Source organism: Eleginops maclovinus, chromosome 17, assembly GCF_036324505.1.
Source record: "Eleginops maclovinus isolate JMC-PN-2008 ecotype Puerto Natales chromosome 17, JC_Emac_rtc_rv5, whole genome shotgun sequence".
Lineage (NCBI taxonomy): Eukaryota > Metazoa > Chordata > Actinopteri > Perciformes > Eleginopidae > Eleginops > Eleginops maclovinus.
In genome coordinates, this window is record NC_086365.1 from 17,268,432 (window position 1) to 17,291,162 (window position 22,731).

Below are 22,731 nucleotides of genomic sequence, written 5' to 3' on the forward strand. Positions count from 1 at the left end.
TATTCTATTATACATTCCTGTCCTCTATTTTAGTTTAGCGTGTGCTTTGTTTTGATTTATTTACCTCACACTAACGCCTGAGCACATATTGAAACACGATAAATAATCTCCAGGTTGTTTACATTTTTAATACATAGACTTTATTAAAATTCACTCAATAAAACCCCACCTGTCTGTTGGGAGGGAAGGGTTAATGTGGAGACTGGTTGTGTATTCCTGTCATGGCGTCTTCCTGTGTGTGACGTTGCTCTGCATCACGGGGGGGGGGGGGGGGGGGGGGGGGAGCTGCTGCAGGAGGAGGAGGAAGAGGAGATTTATAGGACAACAGCAGCAGGAGGAAGAGGAGGAGGAGGAATCCACACGACCAGAACTGCAGCACCTCTTCTTTTTCAGGTATTTACTCTTCATCTTCATCTTCATTTCATCCTGTTTCTGAGAGGCTTTACATCAGAGGACAAAGTGAGGAAGGTCATTGAGAGGAAGAGGAGGAGGAGGAAGGACGTCTCTCCATCCTGCGACACGTCATGGGGGGGTTTCTGTTACTGAGGGTTCATGTCTGTACGCATCATGCAGCTGCAAGGCTAGCAGAGAGTCAACCATCAGGACCAAGACCTGCAGCGGACCAGGACATGCCGGCAGCATCATAACATGCTGGTGGTATCTGCATACTGTGCTGATAGGCTGAATACTCTCTGGCATCTAAAACTCATACGAGGTATGCGATGTAGAGCTCTGATCCACCCTATTCAACCTCTGTATAAATTAATGTACCAGTTAAACTGAGAGGTAACCTAAGAAGTACCCACAATCCATCCTACTGACATACTGTCTGAGGGGGAGGATGCACACTTTGAAGAACCTGAGGATAAATCCTACAAAGCACCAAACGATGTAGCATCCGACAAACTCTATGACGCACTCCATGAGAAATGTATCTACCCTATACCTTTAAGGTACCCTTTGATGTACCCTACACTATATAGTATTAAGATATCTGTACCCTGAAGTTAACCCTAGCTGTTCCCTAATGTAATAACCTACACCGTAAGATAACCAACCATATACTTGATGACGTACCCTTAGAAAACCTTTAGGACATACCTTAAAAAAGTTCTCTACGACAAACTCTATGACATACTCTCTGATGTACCCAAATATCTTCCGTATGACGTTCCCAACGACGTTCCTACGACATACCCTACGATGTTCCCTACGACGTTCCTACGACATACCCTACGATGTTCCCTACGACGTTCCTACGACATACCCTACGACGTTCCTACGACATACGATAAAGACATACCCTACGACGTTCCTACGACATACGATAAAGACATACCCTACGACGTTCCCTACGACGTTCCTACGACATACGATAAAGACATACCCTACGACGTTCCCTACGACGTTCCTACGACATACGATAAAGACATACCCTACGACGTTCCTATGACATACCCTACGATGTTCCCTACGACATACGATAAAGACATACCCTACGACGTTCCTACGACATACGATAAAGACATACCCTACGACGTTCCTATGACATACCCTACGATGTTCCCTACGACGTTCCTACGACATACCCTACGATGTTCCCTACGACGTTCCTACGACATACCCTACGACGTTCCTACGACATACGATAAAGACATACCCTACGACGTTCCTACGACATACGATAAAGACATACCCTACGACGTTCCTACGACATACGATAAAGACATACCCTACGACGTTCCCTACGACGTTCCTACGACATACGATAAAGACATACCCTACGACGTTCCTATGACATACCCTACGATGTTCCCTACGACGTTCCTACGACATATCCTACGACGTTCCTACGACATACGATAAAGACATACCCTACGACGTTCCTACGACATACGATAAAGACATACCCTACGACGTTCCCTACGACATACGATAAAGACATACCCTACGACGTTCCCTACGACGTTCCTACGACATACGATAAAGACATACCCTACGACGTGCCCCCTGACAAGAAGACAAACTGTCCAATAACCACTCAAATGTACCCTAGTGAGGCCTGCATGCTTTGACTCCCAGAGCTTCATGTTATTATTCAGCTTCATGTCTTCAGCAGCTGCAGCAGAGGCTCCTGGGTAATGTAGTATTTAGTGTGTCAGTTTCCTCTCTCACCCACCTCGCCTCCCTTAGCTCCAGGAGGATGGAGGGGTCTCAGCGGCTCAGTTTTCCCAGAGCCTGAAGACCTTGCTGGGTATTGCTTCCTGTCCCCCCCGAGTGGAGGTCTGGTTCTCCGTCTGTCCTCTGTAGTCTCCTGAAACATGGACAGCTTCCGGCTGCCGCCCGTCATCGAGGAGGTTCTGGATCCATCCGGTCAGTGTGGTTACAGCAGAGAGACATTTACATCTGAGATGCTTTCAGCTATAGGGAGGGCTGACACACTAACGTGTTTACTCTCTGGTGATCAGTTTTATAAGTTTGAGTTAAAAACTGGAGGGAATATATTTTATTAAAAACATATATCAAATAAAAATACATTTAATATGTATTTTATTAAATAGAAAAAATAACTAATAATATCATACAATAATAATATTTAATAATACATATTCCCCTCCTCTCAGACCAGTGATTCTCCATCACCACCACCAGAGGGCGCCAAAACACCAGCGTTGTCATTACTGTAATAAAAGTTAAATGAAGAACATTAAATTAATTAAACAAAATGTTTGTCCCGAACACTTTCCTGTCAGCTGCTCATAGAGGTTTAGTTATTTATTTAGTCTTTTATTATATTGTCATATTAGCATTAACAGTTAACCTTTAGCTCTCCTGTGATGAAGACGAGCTGTGTGAGCTGAAGGAGACGAGGCCGATCATGCTGGGAGAAACTCTGACGGCCAAAGAAAGGGAATCCCTGGAGGAGAAGGAGGAGGAGAAGGAGGTGATGGAGGAGAAGATGGAGGAGGAGGAAGAGGAGGAGGAGGATGATGAAGAGCTGAGGTCTCAGGTGTTCCAGCTGATGATGGAGCTGGACGACAGCAGGGAGGTTTCTCAGAGACAGGAGGAGAGTGTCCTGGAGCTGCAGGGTCAGAAAACACACATACATACAGGGGCGTAGCAAGGTTTCAAGTTTGGGTGGGCTCAGCCCAGAGGTGGGGTGTAGCTGTGTGCGTGCTAATGCGAGCACTAAAACATTTTTGGGGCCTCTTTTTTTAAGGTGTGGAGGGGGCACCTGCATGGTAGTACAATAACCAGGGACTCAGATGGCATGATGGTGGATAAGTAAGTCTGGGAGTTCTGCACTGAGCAAAGCCAATACACCCCCATAGTGTTTTGTGCTGGTTGCGTCCTCAATATTCTTCATGTTACCCAGATCCATGTTACCTAGCCCTCACAGGGGGGTCCGGGGGTAGATTTTTAAAAACATTTTAAAGTAAATTGCATGGGTTAGGGTTAGGGTTAGGCTAACCCTGCATCTGGAGCACTTTGAGAGCGACATTAAGATGCTACATCTAACAGAACTTTGTGGTCTTGGGTGAGGGGGGGAGGGGCAACTCTCATCACTAATATGAAACATGTATCAATCAAAGTATTAAATATACCATATCCAATGACAATTAAGTGAAACATTTTCATTTTGAAAACTTCAAAAAGGAGCATGAGACCTGAAAGCCTCACCTAAAATAGGCCTAGCTACGCCACTGTATACATATATACATTAAATATTAATAAAACACAGAGAACTCACTCATTAACTTCCTCCTCCTTACTCTTCCTCGTCCTCCTGTTCTTCTGTGGCGTCAGGTCTGTTGGAGGATGAGCGTCTGGCCAGCGCTCACCAGGCGGAGAGCTTCACCAGACAGATCCAGAGACTGCAGGGTAACCACGTTATTGATGTCTGTTTTTATTCCTACAGCTGCTTTCTATTTATTTAATAATACACACAAAATATACAAATGGGGTAAAGTAAATATCCTTCTCTTTAGGCGACCTGCGCTTGGCTCAGGAGGAGATGGACCGTCTGGAGGAGGAGAAGGAGTCAGAGCTTCAGGATCTGCAGGACGAGCTGCGATTGGCTCAGGAGGAAGTGATGCTGCTGCAGGCGGCGGCCGAGGAGGCGGCGGCCGAGAGAGAGAACGACATAGCGTCCCTGCAGGAGGAGCTGCAGCGCCTCAGGGCCGAGATCAGCAGGAGACAGCAGCAGAAATCAGGCACTAATATAATTATTTATATTTACAACTATATCCACAAACAAGAGCAGCACAGGTACTATAAGGTATACTAAATGTTTCAGGTGATCTGAAACTGAAGGGCGAGTTGGTCTCTCTGTCGGATGAACGTCGATTCCTGAGCAGCGACAACAAAGACTTGAGCGGGAAAGTCGAGAAACTTCAAGGAGACACGTAAGTACACCCGGCTGCTGATGATCACAGGGATTTCTCAGAAATATGCTTTTGGGATTTTTTGGGAAATAATTGGGATGTTTTTTTGAACATATTTGGGAATTTGTTGTAAGATATTTGGGAAATCTTTTGGCAAATATTTATGATTTTCTTTGAAAATATTTGCAATGGTTTCGAGAACAATAGTTTGGAAAATATTTGGGAATGTTTTTGGAATTTCTTTTTGAACATACACTGCCCTGCCCAAAAAAAAGTCCCCTCTGATATCCGTTGGACCGCCTTCAGCTTTGATCACGCATTCTCTGTGGCATCGTTTCCACGAGCTTCTGCAACGTCTCAACATTTATTTCTGTCCTGCATTATTTTTGATCTTGTATTGATGACGGGAGATTCAGACATCGGGTTCAGGTCTGGACTCTGGGGGGGCCGATCCATGTGTGAAATGATGTCTCATGCTCCCTGAACCACTCTCTCACAGTCTGAGCCCGATGGATCCTGGCATTGTCCTCTTGGAACATGCCCGCTCCATCAGGGGAGAAGAAACCCACTGATGGAATAACCTGTCCTTCAGGACATTCAGGGAGTCAGCTGACCTCATCTTTGGGTTGCTGAACCTAGACCAGACCAACTGCAGCAGCCCCAGATCATAGCCTTGCCCCCCCAGGCTGGTACAGTAGGCACTAGGCATGATGGGGGCATCACTTCAGCCGCCTCTCTTCTTACCCTGATCCCCCATCACTCTGGAACAGGGTCTGGACTCATCAGACCACACCTTCTTCCATTGCTCCAGAGTCCAATCTTTACGCTCCCTACCAAACTGAAGCCGATTAGCCTCACTGAGAAGTGGTTTTCTTACGGCCCCCAGCTGTTTAGTCCCACTCCCTTGAGTTCCCTCCGCATTGTGCGTGTGGAAATGCTCTCTCTGTCACAGCTAAACTTAGCCGTGAGTTCTACTGTTGTTTTTCTACCATTAGATTTCACCAAACGTTTAAGGGATCACCGATCATTCAGGATCTTTTTCTGACCTCACTCCTCCCTGGAAGAGGATGTCCCCCACTGTCCTTCCAGTCTTTAATAATGCGTTGGACGGTTCTTAACCCCATTTTAGTATTTCAGTAATCTCCTTAGATGTTTGCTCTGCTTGATGCCAATAACTTGACCCTTCTGAAACAGATCAACATCTTTTCCACGACCACAGGACATGTCTTTCGACATGACTGTTCAACAGATGAGAAGCTCCTCTCTGCATCAGTTAGGGTTATAACTTGCTGCCAGCTGAAACGTAATCACCCATGCATTATTTATCCGATGGGATTTTTTTGAAAAAACTGAGGAATTGTTTTGGAAAATGTTTGGATTTTTTGGGGAAAAAGTTTGAAAATAATATTTGGGATTGTTTCTAGATAACACCTGGGATTTTTATTGTGAACATATTTGGATTTATTTTTGAAAATATTTGGGATTTTTTCGGAGATTTCCCCACCCCCAAACTTTTGGAATGTTTTTGGAAAAATTAGGAAAACTCTTGGGAATGTTTTGGGTCATGTTTGGGGAAATTGTTTGGAAACATTTTTGTGATAAATCTTTATATAAGTTACTATCAACATTTTAAAAAATGTATTCAAATATTTGTTTGTTGTTTAGAAATTTTCTACAATTTTCTGTTCTTTTTTGTGGAAATTCTTTCACAAACATTCCTCTTGCCCTACAGGTGTGACGAGGGCGTGTACCTGGCGGTCTCTGACTGTGAGCAGGTAAAGGCCGACGCCTACATCACACTGTCTGAAGCCGCAGACAGGAAACAGGAAGACCGACCATCAGAGGATCCGGAGAAGATCTGCAGCTCGGAGATCAGCGCCGTGAAGATCCAACTGAGACACGCCGAGGAGACGGCTCTGAAAGTCCAGACTCAGGTATCATTGTCACATGACATCACCTCAACAACCAACACAACATACTCAGAGAGCGGAGGTGCTAAGATGAGCAGATAATCAGCCCTGTGTGTGTCCTCAGTGTGAGGGTCTGAAGAATGACCTGGAGGACCTGCAGCGTCTGTACGACAGCAGCCGGAGCGAGCGGGCGGTGCTGGAAGTGGAGCTGCAGCGCTGCAAGGCCGAGCTGCAGAAACTGGTGGACAGGAAGGCACAGGTGAGAGGCAGAGAGTCACACTTCAGGTGCTCTTATAAATGGGGCTGTGTGATCCAGTCACCTGAGTTGAAAATGTCTTTCCTGAAACCTTAAAATCTGTCTTATGGGCTGAAACGTCTCGGTGAAGTCGATACTTTAGTGCCGAGTTTCAAGAACAAAGAAGTGTAAGCAAGGTCTGATGTTTCTCTGTGTACAATAACAAAGATAAGGTAAATTCGATGCAGTATTCCCCCCCCACTGAAGCAGATATTCCTGGGGTCTGTCCTTCTCTCTGTGTGCATGCGGGTCGATACCCCGGCTGATGCTCTCCGGTCGCCTCATGCTTCATCCTGCTTCCTGCAGCTGCTTGTGGTTCTGGTTCCTCAGCGTGTTGTTGTTGTTGTTGTTGTTGTTGTTGTTGTTGTTGTTCCTACCTGTCGCTGCCGGGCAGTATGTTCCATGTTAGCAGTCATCTGTCTGTTTCTGTTTCTGCTTCCTCCGTCTTCAGGGTATCAGACCTGCACTCAGTTGGCACTGATCAGGAACCAGTCCAAGGTTTAAGACCTATCAGGTGTGCAACAGTCCCTGAGAAAATACAAACAGAGATCTCTTTACCTGACCTCTCTACTGTCCTGTATCCAACAGAACCCATGACTCGACCCGTGGCTCCTGACTTGTTCAGGATGTTCACCTAGACTCGACTAAGGACTCGAGTCTCAGTGACACTTGAGACTAGACAAATGAATAGGGCTTGAATTGGAATTGATTAAGAACTTAAGAACCAATTTAGGATTTTGGTAACAACAAATGGGACTAGCTGATTCTCACCTGGGACATGAATGATCTTAGGACTTGTTAAAAGTTGACCTGGAATTTCCAACTTGCTTGGCTTGACGTTGGTCAGGATATGTGGCTTGACTCAGGACTTGACTGTCAAAGCACGGGACTTGATTTGTTCCTTTTGACTTGAATCTCTTGACCTGGGACTTGTCTTTGGACTTTGACTTGCCTTTCTGAGATTTGACTTGGTATAAGATTTGAGAAGCCACTTGGAAGGCGCCTGTCTTGATGTGGGACTGGACTAGGAGCTTGGCATTGGACAGTTAGAGACTAAACCTGGGTTGTTCCTTACCTTAACCTGCAAGTCTTGTGAAGTACAACTCTGCTCCTTGTAGTCCTCTCTAGTCGTAGTTTACCTCCAAGTTTTAGTGGAACTTGAGAGTGTCTGCACAGATCTTTAAATGAGGTAGCAGTTTTGGTCTCTAAAGGCATCCCCCGCTCTCTGATTGCATGCTCTTTCTGTTCCTCTGCTCACCCTCACACGATAAACTGGATCAAATTCTCTGTAAATTTGATGTTTTTGCATGCAAACCAATCTGTTCCTTCCCCCTTTATTTACCTCCTTGCTCGCCTCTCTACCCGACACGTTCTGACTTTATTCTCCTGATTATTTTCTACTTCCTCTCACCACGCCCCGTCCCCCCCACACTCCTGCCTTTGTCTTTTCCCCCCAGAGCGTCCATGGTGGTTCTGAACCCCCCATCCTCTCCATCCCCCTCATAGGAATGATTGTTATAGTGGCCTTGATTTGGTGCTGGTGGGAGGAGATGGCGTCATAGAGGACCAGGTATGGCCTCGCCCTTCTTTCTCTACCAGACGCTAACTTTAGCACCAAAGAGTGGCTAAAGTATGGGGTTACATCCAGGAAAACTTGAGTTAATTCTGCCCTTTTCCTATCTTGTGTGATTGGTTTCATAATCTGTGAAGTTCCATAGAGAATTAACAACTGCGATTCAGTTTAAAGCGGATGTGTGGTCCGACCAAGTCTAAAGTCTTCCACGTGTTTTGAACGTCCAGATGGCGTCAAATACCAGCAGTAATATCGACGGAAGTATTTGAATATTCTGCAGATATCTTCAGCTCCTTGTTTCGTTTTATACTTCTGGTTTTTAGTGGTGCATAACAGCTACAGCAGGTTTGTACTGTAGTTAGAGAAGCATAAAGAAGGAGCTCAATATCCAGATCTAAAACCGTTTCATTGTTTTTCAAATACTTTTAGTCTTTTATCTCCTAACTTTGACTGACTGAGTATTTCAATTATTATATATCAGTTTTTGGTGGATCTGGGCTTCCATTGACTTGGTTCGTAGCTTCTGACTCATTATGCTAGTGATGTGATGGTTTGCAGCTTTACGTCTGGCTTGAAATACATTGATTGTTTTTGGGTCAGGAGGAACTGTGTAGCGATGACACTGACTAATACGTGAATACCAAAGCTTCAGGCTAATTTTTGCTAGTGTCCTTCCTCACTGTTTTTTGGGCTTGTTATCAAAGATAAATGTATTTTCTTCCCTCTGTTCCTCAGCGGAGCGATGCTGAAGGCTGGAGTCTGGCGGTGGCAGTGGTGGCGGTAGCGGCCGTCTTGGTTCTGGTGGTCCCCAGCTTCAGCAGGGCCTGAGGACAGGAAGTCTCTGAACAGGAAGTGACCTCACAGGGAACTCATGCCCTCACACATGTCGCCATCCTGCTGGTGTCGGCTTCACAGAGATGTTTCAACCCGAAGGAAGCAATGAGATCAGAGGATTTAGGAAGACTTTTCCTGCGGGACGTCGCTGTGCACAAAGTCCGTGTACGGATCGGCTGTCAGCCGGCAGTCAGCCGTCACAGACTAAAAGTCCTCATTTTGCTTTATTTCAAACGTTTCCATTGCTTTCCAACATCATAATGAAGTGGATGATTTTAAACCTGGATTTATGTCAGAGAGTTGTTGTGTTTACTACCAGAGGAAGCTAATCAACCAATTCTGGAAAAATTACTGAAGCCTTGAATGAAATACAAGGCAGCAAAACTACACTGTAGAAAAGTAAAAGCTCTTAAAGTATTACTTAGCTAAAAGCAAATACGTGTTATCAGCCAAATGCACGAAAGTACATTTAACAAAATGCAGAATAGCCCTAACACGAGTATTGTATTTTCTTTATTTGCATTCTTTTCATTTTAAATGTTTTATATAGTTTTGGGCAAATTATCAGCTAGATCTGCTTAAATTAAATGTATGAAAGGAAGCAGTACGCCTTTCTAAGAGTGAAGTATTATTATAGTTTTTCTACATTTTGTTTTTATCTGATCTTATTTCATTGTTAATATCAGATAGGTGTTTTGCCTTATTGTTCGTGCTGGATTAAAAATAATATTTTGCTCTCGAGGAGAACATGAAGGTGATAATGGAAGCATATCAAATATTTTAGTGTTTTTAATACATTAACTGTGCTTTAGTCCCGAGTCACGCTGTGTATCATCTCATCATATCCTGAAAAAAAGACCAATAATGTCGATTATACCACATTTTGGTTTTGTAGCATGATCAAAAAGAAGCTGATTTAAGGAAATAATCAGCTTCATGGAATTTAAAATATGTGTATTTGTTTGTTTATAGTTCAAAAACATTGGTACGTATATCTACAGCAGTCTATACGTTTGTTAAACGTTTAAAAATATATTGGTTGGAGATTTATTGTGTTTTCGACTGATTCCACTGTGCCACGTTCAAACACAGATTGCTTTAAATTCACGACGGATATTTTTGCACAGCAGATGGTTTAAACAAAATGTAGTTTGGGGAGGGGGACAAATGATGTATATTTATTTATTTATTGTCATTATTTTGTGCATTATTCTGGAAGTTTAAAGTTTTTAAAGTGTTATTTATGTAAAAACACAAACGTAAAATTAGCTAAATGCATTTAAAAAATACAGAACAGACCATTCATGAGAGTCCTATTATTACTGTATTATTGTTATTATCATTATTATAATTGTTATTATTTTCATGTTGCTTAACGAGTTGGTTTGACAATTATAATATAGTTAAAACTTTAAAGGAATCATCATTTATATTTTTTAACATTAAATCTAACAAACAGGCTGCTTATATATATATATATAAATATATATATATATATTATATATATATATATATTTATATATATAATATATATATAATATATATATATAAATATATATATATATATTTATATATATATATATATAAATATATTTATATATATATATATATATATATATATATATATATAATATATATATATATATATATATATAAATACGTTATACTATTTTTTGTGTATTTTTCATGTAAATAGTGAAATGAAGGGGACCCAGTTTGGAGCCCTGTGGGACGCCTTTACTGACGTTTTCCTGATTCAGAGCCCAAAACTACTTCTGCTTGAATTTTAACTTACAGATAGTCATGAAATCTATCAATATAGCATGAAGAGCCGGACTAAAGATAGTTTGTATGTGTCAGGACGCAAGAGAATCTAATCTGGTTAATAAAACCTTCTCATTTTTTGTTGGTCAAATTTCTTAAGGATTTTATTGTGAAGGGTCAGAGTGAACACATTCCCTTCCTCTTTAATCCAATATGTTCAAACGATACCGTTTACATTTAAATATGAATTAAATATTACATACAGTCAGATGTTGAAGAAGAAGGAACCCTTAATGGTCCCACAGAGGGGAGACTTTTGACCCACCCTAGTGTTAGGAGCAGCGGGCTGCCATATGTAGCAGCAGTGTAGGGAGTGGTGCCTTGCTCAGGGACACCACGGTAGCACTTGGTCTTTCAGGGACTTGAACTGGGGAACTGGACCGCCCACATATCATTCCAGTTGAAATGGAAGCAGATAAGAGTTATTTGTTGATTCATTGATATTCATTGTTTAAATGGCAGTACATAAATAGCATGTGTTATCAAGACCCATACACATATTTCTGGGATAAGATGAACATCAAACTTAACTCCTCAAGACGAGTCCGGCTCTAATTGTACATAATAAAGCTGTTTCAATATTCTTTTACGAGTTTTGACTTTGTAATGTAAGGAGGCCCATTACCAACAGATCAATGCAAATTAAAGTCAAATTGGTTATGAGATCATTAAATATACAAATTAGAAAGAACATCTTCAAATATTGATTAAAAAATCAGATGTATTTTTATTGTGAAATGAAACAACAAAACAATGAAAAGTGAAATTTGATGAATTTAATAGTATTAATGACGTGAATAAAACAAGACAATTGTACTTTTGTCTTTTTAAATCTGACTTTATTATTACTTATCTGTCTCTGGGATCCCGTAACACAGCTCGTAGCTTTTACCTGTTGTATCTGTATCTGTAAAATGTGCATTTTTGGTATCAAAGTAGATTTGACTGAATATGAATTAATCTTCCGGTTCGTATTTTTGCTTTGAAATCTTCCTGAAGCTGCATGCGGATTTCACTTCAATCTTTTTGATTAATACTTGCTGATGTTTTGTTCTTTACCATACACAATAGTCTTGGTTTGATTAAATAATTGCAGGTTCTAAGTAAATGTAGTTATTTTGCAGAATAAAGTCTCAGTACAAATGGATAACGGCGATGGGTTCAGGTTACTGATCTCTACCAGAAAGAATGCAACGTATTTATGACAAACTGCTCGAGTGTTTTTTTTATGTGAATTGGTTCTTGAAATATTTTCAACCAAACATTTAAAAATTATTTTAATGAATTGTTTATATTTATGTAAAAGTTCCACTTCTTCCAGAAAAGCGTGTTAAAAATAAAAGATGGAAAATTTCATTTTGATGCAAAAAACCTAAACCCAACTCAATCAGAGTCTCCGATATCTGAAACTTGCATGACTCCGTCCTGAGAGCTGACTGATCCAAACAGCGGCCTGTGTCGCATGTTAGATTTACAGACCTGTTTAATTTGCATGACGAGCAGAACACTGTTAGCTCTTAGCTTTAGACTATTTAGATTATGTAAGCTTGAGCGCTGTAGTCAAATTCTTCCATTACTTGCTTTAAACTATTAAAGGATTCTTTTTATATTCAGACCTTTAAAAAAAATGATGTTTCAAAAACGCTTTGTTGTCAGACTTTTAGCTCAATGTTTTATCTCTCAGGTTAGCTGAGCTTGTGTTCGTCAGTCAGGTGTATGAACTCTGTAGGAACTCTTTCTGAACTCTGTAGGAACTCTTTATGAACTCTGTAGGAACTCTTTATGAACTCTGTAGGAACTCATTCTGAACTCTGTAGGAACTCTTTATGAACTCTGTAGGAACTCTTTATGAACTCTGTAGGAACTCTTTATGAACTCTGTAGGAACTCTTTATGAACTCTGTAGGAACTCTTTCTGAACTCTGTAGGAACTCTTTATGAACTCTGTAGGAACTCTTTATGAACTCTGTAGGAACTCTTTATGAACTCTGTAGGAACTCTTTATGAACTCTTTATGAACTCTTTATGAACTCTGTAGGAACTCTTTATGAACTCTGTAGGAACTCTTTATGAACTCTGTAGGAACTCTTTATGAACTCTGTAGGAACTCTTTATGAACTCTGTAGGAACTCTTTCTGAACTCTCTAGGAAATCTTTATGAACTCTGTAGGAACTCTTATGAACTCTTTATGAACTCTCTAGGAACTTTTTATGAACTCTCTAGGAAATCTTTATGAACACTGTAGGAACTCTTTATGAACTCTGTAGGAACTCTTTATGAACTCTTTATGAACTCTCTAGGAACTCTTTATGAACTCTGTAGGAACTCTTTATGAACTCTTTCTGAACTCTGTAGGAACTCTTTATGAACTCTCCAGGAACTTTTATGAACTCTCTAGGAAATCTTTATGAACACTGTAGGAACTCTTTCTGAACTCTGTAGGAACTCTTTATGAACTCTGTAGGAACTCTTTATGAACTCTTTATGAACTCTCTAGGAACTTTTTATGAACTCTCTAGGAAATCTTTATGAACACTGTAGGAACTCTTTCTGAACTCTGTAGGAACTCTTTATGAACTCTGTAGGAACTCTTTATGAACTCTTTATGAACTCTCTAGGAACTTTTATGAACTCTCTAGGAAATCTTTATGAACTCTGTAGGAACTCTTTATGAACTCTGTAGGAACTCTTTATGAACTCTGTAGGAACTCTTTATGAACTCTGTAGGAACTCTTTCTGAACTCTGTAGGAACTCTTTATGAACTCTGTAGGAACTCTTTATGAACTCTGTAGGAACTCTGTAGGAACTCTTTCTGAACTCTTTATGAACTCTGTAGGAACTCTTTCTGAACTCTGTAGGAACTCTTTATGAACTCTGTAGGAACTCTTTATGAACTCTGTAGGAACTCTGTAGGAACTCTTTCTGAACTCTTTATGAACTCTGTAGGAACTCTTTCTGAACTCTTTATGAACTCTTTCTGAACTCTTTCTGAACTCTTTATGAACTCTGTAGGAACTCTTTATGAACTCTGTAGGAACTCTTTATAAACTCTGTAGGAACTCTTTCTGAACTCTGTAGGAACTCTTTATGAACTCTTTATGAACTCTGTAGGAACTCTTTCTGAACTCTAGGAACTCTTTCTGAACTCTGTAGGAACTCTTTATGAACTCTGTAGGAACTCTTTATGAACTCTGTAGGAACTCTTTCTGAACTCTGTAGGAACTCTTTCTGAACTCTGTAGGAACTCTTTCTGAACTCTTTCTGAACTCTGTAGGAACTCTTTATGAACTCTGTAGGAACTCTTTCTGAACTCTTTCTGAACTCTGTAGGAACTCTTTCTGAACTTTTTATGAACTCTGTAGGAACTCTTTCTGAACTCTGTAGGAACTCTTTATGAACTCTTTATGAACTCTTTATGAACTCTTTATGAACTCTGTAGGAACTCTGTAGGAACTCTGTAGGAACTCTTTATGAACTCTGTAGGAACTCTTTCTGAACTCTGTAGGAACTCTTTATGAACTCTGTAGGAACTCTTTATGAACTCTGTAGGAACTCTTTATGAACTCTTTCTGAACTCTGTAGGAACTCTTTCTGAACTTTTTATGAACTCTGTAGGAACTCTTTCTGAACTCTGTAGGAACTCTTTATGAACTCTTTATGAACTCTTTATGAACTCTTTATGAACTCTGTAGGAACTCTGTAGGAACTCTGTAGGAACTCTTTATGAACTCTGTAGGAACTCTGTAGGAACTCTTTATGAACTCTGTAGGAACTCTTTATGAACTCTTTCTGAACTCTTTATGAACTCTTTATGAACTCTGTAGGAACTCTTTCTGAACTCTTTATGAACTCTGTAGGAACTCTTTCTGAACTCTGTAGGAACTCTTTATGAACTCTGTAGGAACTCTTTATGAACTCTGTAGGAACTCTTTATGAACTCTGTAGGAACTCTTTATGAGCTCTGTAGGAAATCTTTATGAACTCTGTAGGAACTCTGTAGGAACTCTTTATGAACTCTGTAGGAACTCTTTCTGAACTCTGTAGGAACTCTGTAGGAACTCTGTAGGAACTCTTTCTGAACTCTTTATGAACTCTTTATGAACTCTGTAGGAACTCTGTAGGAACTCTTTCTGAACTCTGTAGGAACTCTTTATGAACTCTGTAGGAACTCTTTCTGAACTCTGTAGGAACTCTTTCTGAACTCTGTAGGAACTCTGTAGGAACTCTTTCTGAACTCTTTATGAACTCTTTATGAACTCTTTATGAACACTGTAGGAACTCTTTATGAACTCTCTAGGAAATCTTTATGAACTCTGTAGGAACTCTTTCTGAACTCTGTAGGAACTCTTTATGAACTCTGTAGGAACTCTTTATGAACTCTGTAGGAACTCTTTATGAACTCTGTAGGAACTCTTTATGAACTCTGTAGGAACTCTTTATGAACTCTGTAGGAACTCTTTATGAACTCTTTCTGAACTCTGTAGGAACTTTTTCTGAACTCTTTATGAACTCTTTATGAACTCTTTCTGAACTCTGTAGGAACTCTGTAGGAACTCTGTAGGAACTCTGTAGGAACTCTTTATGAACTCTGTAGGAACTCTGTAGGAACTCTTTATGAACTCTGTAGGAACTCTTTATGAACTCTGTAGGAACTCTTTATGAACTCTTTCTGAACTCTGTAGGAACTCTGTAGGAACTCTTTCTGAACTCTGTAGGAACTCTTTCTGAACTCTTTATGAACTCTGTAGGAACTCTGTAGGAACTCTTTCTGAACTCTGTAGGAACTCTTTCTGAACTCTGTAGGAACTCTTTATGAACTCTGTAGGAACTCTTTCTGAACTCTGTAGGAACTCTTTATGAACTCTGTAGGAACTCTTTCTGAACTCTGTAGGAACTCTTTATGAACTCTCTAGGAAATCTTTATGAACTCTGTAGGAACTCTTTCTGAACTCTGTAGGAACTCTTTATGAACTCTGTAGGAACTCTTTATGAACTCTTTATGAACTCTTTATGAACTCTGTAGGAACTCTTTATGAACTCTGTAGGAACTCTTTCTGAACTCTGTAGGAACTCTTTATGAACTCTGTAGGAACTCTTTATGAACTCTGTAGGAACTCTTTATGAACTCTAGGAACTCTTTATGAACTCTGTAGGAACTCTTTATGAACTCTTTATGAAATCTTTATGAACACTGTAGGAACTCTTTCTGAACTCTAGGAACTCTTTCTGAACTCTGTAGGAACTCTTTCTGAACTCTAGGAACTCTTTATGAACTCTGTAGGATTTCTGTAGGATTTCTGTAGGAACTCTTTATGAACTCTTTCTGAACTCTGTAGGAACTCTTTCTGAACTCTGTAGGATTTCTGTAGGAACTCTTTATGAACTCTTTATGAAGAGACTCTTTAGGAACTGTTTTCTGGCTGCTGTTGAAATCAAAGCCTCCTTTATTCAAACGTGTTTACGTAGAATAGCGCGGGACTGTCTCCGGGAAGCGTCCGCACACCTTGAGTGTCTGACAGAGCGTTCATTTAGTTTGAAGGGTCTGTGCATTCTGTGAAGCCTGAAGAACAGAGAGGGCTGTGCATTCTGTGAAGCCTGAAGAACAGAGAGGGCTGTGCATTCTGTGAAGCCTGAAGAACAGAGAGGGCTGTGCATTCTGTGAAGCCTGAAGAACAGAGAGGGCTGTGCATTCTGTGAAGCCTGAAGAACAGAGAGGGCTGTGCATTCTGTGAAGCCTGAAGAACAGAGAGGGCTGTGCATTCTGTGAAGCCTGAAGAACAGAGAGGGCTGTGATGTTCAAACAGGAGGATCAGAACTCAGAGGAGACGTAAACAGAAGGTAGACCAGAGATTCAGGCGTGGAAACCACAGAGTGAAAGAGGAAGTGTGGGAATAGGGATCAGAGGTTCAGATCCTGAGAGCTTCACACGCCAGTTGTATTTGAGTGAGTCTCTATATTTACTCTGAGCTTCACTTTTGCTCTCATGATGACAGAAACCTGAGCTTGTGAGGAAGAGGAGGACGAAGATATTTCAGGGTTTGTCTTTCTGAGCTTTTTTATAGTGAGCTTTTACAGTGTTTAATTATAGCGCCTGAATGCGACTCCGTCATGGAGGACGCTTTAGTCCTAGCATCTTATTTTTGATTCTGATGAGACGACATATTTTTAAACTCACACATCGTCTGTAACACAATATTCAACACGTCACAATTATTTCAAATCATGTGATCAAGCAAGTATTATAGGGATGATTTGGGGATTTAAAGAATTTCACAGACATGCTCTGACGTCTTTTCCAAAATATGTAAAAAAAAAAGTTTTCACATTTTATATAAATCTATAGATTTTTAGTTTTCTAAAAAACATCCAGAAATGTTCCTCTTTTTTTTCATTTCTTTCTTTTCATATTCTTCCAACAATTTTTCCGCAGAATTTTCTTACATTTTTCTCAATATTTCTTTTAATATTTCAAAAAAATGTACAAAAAATTCCTCCATTTTTCAAATACTAACATTTTATTTTTAGAAATGTCCTACAATTTTCAAAACTGTTTTCTGGAATTGTTCACACATGTTATTCATACATCTCCAACGGTTTTCAAACATATATTCCCCACATCTTCTCACTTTCCCCCCAATTTTTCATTCAACATTTTCCCAGATATTTTTCTATTTGATTTTGAGCTGTTTCTAATATTTCCCTCTAATCACCCCCACATTCCCCACAGATCCCTCTCCTCTCTGATTGGCTGCCCTCAGATGGCTCTCTGCGAGCCACCTCTCCACTAACGGGGCCTCCCGGTGTCTCTCCCCGGTTTGGAGCCTCTAAAAATACCCGGAGTGTCACGGTGGCCCCGGAGCCCAACTTAGCCCCGCCCCCTGCCGGCCTCCAGCCAATCAGCTGCAGCCTCCACTCCGTGGATGCCCGGCTGTGGATCTATATGGTCACGGAGGGGGGAGATTCCTGGGAGTCCAGCGGAGTGACGCCGAGCTGTTTAAACCTGCAGGACCCGGAGCAGGGACCTAAAGCCCCTTCTACAGCCCCAACCTCCAGGACCCTCACCCCGCCTCTGCAGCCGCCTAGGAGCGACTGTTCCGGACTCAGCTGCGCGTCCCCCCGGAGGAACTAGCCCTCTTTACACTGGACAAAGTTCTCCTCTGTCAGTCGGACCGGGCTCAGGAGGATCCGGACCGAAGAGAGAGGGTTTCTGTCGGAGGTCTCAGAGGAAGACATGGATTAATTAACGGATCTACAGCTGATTCTGAATTCACAGGTAAAACGCTGATTTTAGATGGATCCTGATCCAGATCCAGAATCAGGTTTATTAGCAGGTAGGTTTACACAGGATGACTAGCCCTGCGGAACATGGTGCAAACAGAGACCCAGTGAGAGGAGATACAAAGTGAGGACAAACTGCTGCAGGTAAACAGAAATAAGCAGCTGATGAAGGGGTGGGGAGTAACCAGCACACTTCCTCCTGCTCCTTTCAGACACTAGTAGTATCTTTATGAATATAAACATCGTTTTACAATTTATTTAAAAAGAATATGAATACATATACTGTGTTCTACAGATATGCTCTTCTGTTGAACAACTTTGATTTATTTTGTATTTAAATCTGTTCGGAATAAAAACGTTAAGATGGAAAATCCTGGATATAGCAGAACATTATGCACAGTATATACCGGATGCTCAGTTAAAGTGGAAATCTGAGCAGATATGTATATATCCAGAGGAATGTAAACATGAGTTAATATTTAGTATTCATGTGAACGCCTCTCTTCTCCAACAGAAGCAAGATGTGTTAAAGTCATAAACTTCGATCTGTTGACGGGAATGACTTTATTTACCTTCATTTTCTCTACATTTATCAGTCCAACAGGCTGTGGATCCGGGGATCAGACTGGAGTTAACAGGGAGTTTTGAGAATAGAGATGGATTAATGAATAGTTTCTTAAATCTACTTCTGATTCATATCTTACCCTCTTCGTTCTTCACATCTATCAGTGCAACAGGGCTCATCTCACACTGCAGTTCCTCTTGTACATTTAAAGCTAAGGAGTAAAAACTAGAATATATTTTCATGATATTTTCGACCTTCTGTCTCTCCTGATGTGGTTCAGGCTTTAGTCTAAAGGTCTCAGGGTCTCCCTGTCTCTGGGGGCGTGAAATGTTACAGTGATGCCAGAGAACCATATCTGTGTTGGTCATAAAGGGTTTAATGAGTCCAGAAATATGAAGATGGGGTCAGCTGTCTGGTCAGGCGGCAGAGACAGCTTTGTTTGTACGCAGCTTCGACTTCACGTTGTTGTTTATCTTGTTTAACTAGATCTCTCTAGAGAACCCCTGGTGTTCATGTTTGCTCCATCAGACCCCAGACAGAGTCCTTGTGTTCATGAAACTAAAAAAATCCTGATTCTCATTCTCACAACACGGCCTTGTTCCACATCTGGCAGCTTCAAACCTCTTAAAACCCTGAAGATGAACCTTTACATCTATTTATTACACCTTTACTCATCACAAGTCTACCGTTTCTACCCTTGAAGAACCTGTGAGGGGTTTCTTCATCGAGTAATGAAGGCACGTTTGAGTCTTGCACCTTCATTGGGAAAGAAACCGCTGGTGTAGATTCAGTTCTTAGACCTTTCTTTCCTCTTCTCTCCCCCCCAGTCCAGCAGGGGCTCATGACCCTGGACTAACTCCCACCCCGAGGTAGAGTTCCTGGTTCTGGTTCCCCGGCACCATGATGGCTAACAGCGGCTTCCTGGAGCCCCCGCTGCCTTCCCAGTTCTTCCCGGGCCTGACGGCCGAGGAGGAGGAGGACCTGCCGGCCACGGAGAAGGACCTGGCGGAGGACGCTCCCTGGAAGAAGATCCAGCAGAACACCTTCACACGCTGGTGCAACGAGCACTTGAAGGTGGTCAACAAGCGCATGCTGGACCTGCAGAAGGACATGAGCGACGGGCTGAAGCTCATCGGGCTGCTGGAGGTCCTGAGCCAGAAGAAGATGTACAGGAAGTACCACCTGAGGCCCAACTTCAGGCAGATGAAGCTGGAGAACGTGTCCGTGGCGCTGGAGTTCCTGGAGAGGGAGCACATCCGCCTGGTGTCCATCGGTGAGTCTAACAGAGGGTCCTGAGCATGTTGTGTGGAGGGTCTGAGAGGCCCATGGTGGGGGAGTAGCGTCTCTAATGGTGTGTGTGTGTGTGTGTATGTGTGTGTGTGTGTGGGGGGGGGTGCTGATTGATGGTCCGACAGCTGACTCTGCTGAGCCTCACAGACAGCTGCTGGAAATAGACTAGGAGCAGAGACCCTGAGCGGAGAGACTCTAAACCCCCTGCAGGAGGCTGGAGACCTGCTGCGTCTCACTGGGCTTTTATTCTGGAGGGTCAGTCCTACCTGGGCTTTTATTCTGGAGGGTCAGTCCTACCTGGGCTTTTATTCTGGAGGGTCAGTCCTACCTGGGCTTTTATTCTGGAGGGTCAGTCCTACCTGGGCTTTTATTCTGGAGGGTCAGTCCTACCTGGGCTTTTATTCTGGAGGGTCAGTCCTACCTGGGCTTTTATTCTGGAGGGTCAGTCCTACCTGGGCTTTTATTCTGGAGGGTCAGTCCTACCTGGGTTTTATTCTGGAGGGTCAGTCCTACCTGGGCTTTTATTCTGGAGGGTCAGTCCTACCTGGGTTTTTATTCTGGAGGGTCAGTCCTACCTGGGTTTTTATTCTGGAGGGTCAGTCCTACCTGGGTTTTTATTCTGGAGGGTCAGTCCTACCTGGGCTTTTATTCTGGAGGGTCAGTCCTACCTGGGTTTTTATTCTGGAGGGTCAGTCCTACCTGGGTTTTTATTCTGGAGGGTCAGTCCTACCTGGGTTTTTATTCTGGAGGGTCAGTCCTACCTGGACTTTTATTCTGGAGGGTCAGTCCTACCTGGGTTTTTATTCTGGAGGGTCAGTCCTACCTGGACTTTTATTCCGGAGGGGCAGTCCTACCTTGTTGTCTGTTTGCTTAACGATGGTCTGAGCGTCTCCTGGTCGGCCGCAGGCTCAGAATCTGACATCTCTAGAGCCGCTTCGTCTCACTCTGCAGATGAAATCCTCTCCTGTGATTTATCAGGAGCTGGAGTCTCTCTGCAGCTTCAGGCTGGTGGGGTTGACTGGAGGGAGCTTGTTGTGAGCAAACTGTAGAATATATTTATTTGGTTGAGAGTCAGAAAGATGCACGATTACCTGGGGGACGGGGTGAAGCTCAGAGTCCTTGTTGGTGACCCGCTCAGTTTTTGTTCGTTTTTAAAGTTACTTACTGCAGTTTTAACTCACAAGATATCTGGGCTTGTTTCAGAGAGGGATGTCAACAAATAGGTCCAAAACATGAGCCTGCAGACCAGCAGCTAGCTGTCAGCTTCTAGCTGCTTGTCATTGGTAGTCCAGACTTTAGATAATGGTGTGTTCAGGCTCTGCTCAGTAAACCTGAATAATTGAGCAGAGAATTATGAGCAGTTTACTTCCTGTCAGAAACCAGTATGCTAACACCAATACAGCAGGGTAAAAACTGAAGTACTGCGAGTTATTTGTGAACTGGTACTGTGCAGTTTCCCTGCTGTTAGCACGTTAGCACCCCCTCTGTACCAGGGAAAACTTACCGAGGATAAAATGTGAATAAAACAGATCAGCTCTGCAGCCACCCCCCACCCCCCACCCCCCTTAAATGGTTTCCATGTGTTAGCAGTCAGCGCGCAGGAATGAAGCCCCCCCTCACACACACACACACACACACACACACACACACACACACACACACACACACACACACACACACACACACACACACACACACACACACACACACACACACATACACTCTGGTTTACAGCTGCTGTGTCGCTGTATAGCCTTGGGTCACCAAACTAACATTTACCTTCTTAAAGGAAAGAGCTTCCCCAGAGCAGAGAGAGGGAGCTAAACCCTGAAACACACCACTACACACACTGAGGAACTACAGAGCTACACACACTGAGGAACTACAGAGCTACACACACTGAGGAAATACAGAGCTACACACACTGAGGAAATACAGAGCTACACACACTGAGGAACTACAGAGCTACACACACTGAGGAACTACAGAGCTACACACACTGAGGAACTACAGAGCTACACACACTGAGGAAATACAGAGCTACACACACTGAGGAAATACAGAGCTACACACACTGAGGAACTACAGAACTACACACACTGAGGAACTACAGAGCTACACACACTGAGGAACTACAGAGCTACACACACTGAGGAAATACAGAGCTACACACACTGAGGAACTACAGAGCTACACACACTGAGGAACTACAGAGCTACACACACTGAGGAACTACAGAGCTACACACACTGAGGAACTACAGAGCTACACACACTGAGGAACTACACAGCTACACACACTGAGGAACTACAGATCCACAGAACTACAGAACTACAGATCCACAGAACTACAGAACTACAGAACTACAGAACTACAGATCCACAGAACTACAGAGCTACAGATCTACAGAACTACAGATCCACAGAACTACAGATCTACAGAACTACAGAACTACAGATCCACAGAACTACAGAACTACAGATATACAGAACTACAGATATACAGAACTACAGAACTACAGAACTACAGATCTACAGAACTACAGAACTACAGATCTACAGAACTACAGATCTACAGAACTACAGATCTACAGAACTACAGATCCACAGAACTACAGATCTACAGATCCACAGAACTACAGAACTACAGATCCACAGAACTACAGATCTACAGAACTACAGAACTACAGAACTACAGATCCACAGAACTACAGAACTACAGATCCACAGAACTACAGAACTAAAGATCCACAGAACTACAGGACTACAGAACTACA

The 22,731-nt window shown here is 42.2% G+C and overlaps 2 protein-coding genes across 4 annotated transcripts in view; both read left to right on the plus strand.

The window, feature by feature from the left end:
* The first annotated feature begins 281 nt into the window (after positions 1 to 281).
* ccdc136b (coiled-coil domain containing 136b) lies at positions 282 to 10,493 on the plus strand. 3 transcript variants are annotated; one of them, XM_063905182.1, is made up of 10 exons: positions 282 to 393; positions 2,194 to 2,373; positions 2,844 to 3,089; positions 3,808 to 3,882; positions 3,990 to 4,214; positions 4,298 to 4,406; positions 6,118 to 6,319; positions 6,420 to 6,554; positions 8,048 to 8,160; positions 8,899 to 10,493. In XM_063905182.1, the coding sequence occupies exons 2-9, from the start codon at positions 2,322 to 2,324 to the stop codon at positions 8,150 to 8,152; spliced, it is 1,149 nt and encodes a 382-aa protein (XP_063761252.1). In that variant the 5' UTR covers positions 282 to 393; positions 2,194 to 2,321; the 3' UTR covers positions 8,153 to 8,160; positions 8,899 to 10,493. The 3 variants fall into 3 exon arrangements, with proteins under 3 accessions (XP_063761252.1, XP_063761253.1, XP_063761254.1); XM_063905184.1 differs by having other exon boundaries at positions 360 to 393; positions 2,828 to 3,089; XM_063905183.1 differs by lacking the exon at positions 8,048 to 8,160.
* Positions 10,494 to 17,811: 7,318 nt separating this feature from the next.
* flncb (filamin C, gamma b (actin binding protein 280)) overlaps positions 17,812 to 22,731 on the plus strand; it is a 41,866-nt gene continuing 36,946 nt past the window's right edge. The window contains 2 exon segments of the mRNA XM_063905600.1: positions 17,812 to 18,095; positions 19,493 to 19,938. Of these exon segments, the coding sequence (XP_063761670.1) occupies positions 19,566 to 19,938 (373 nt within the window). The 5' untranslated portion in view covers positions 17,812 to 18,095; positions 19,493 to 19,565.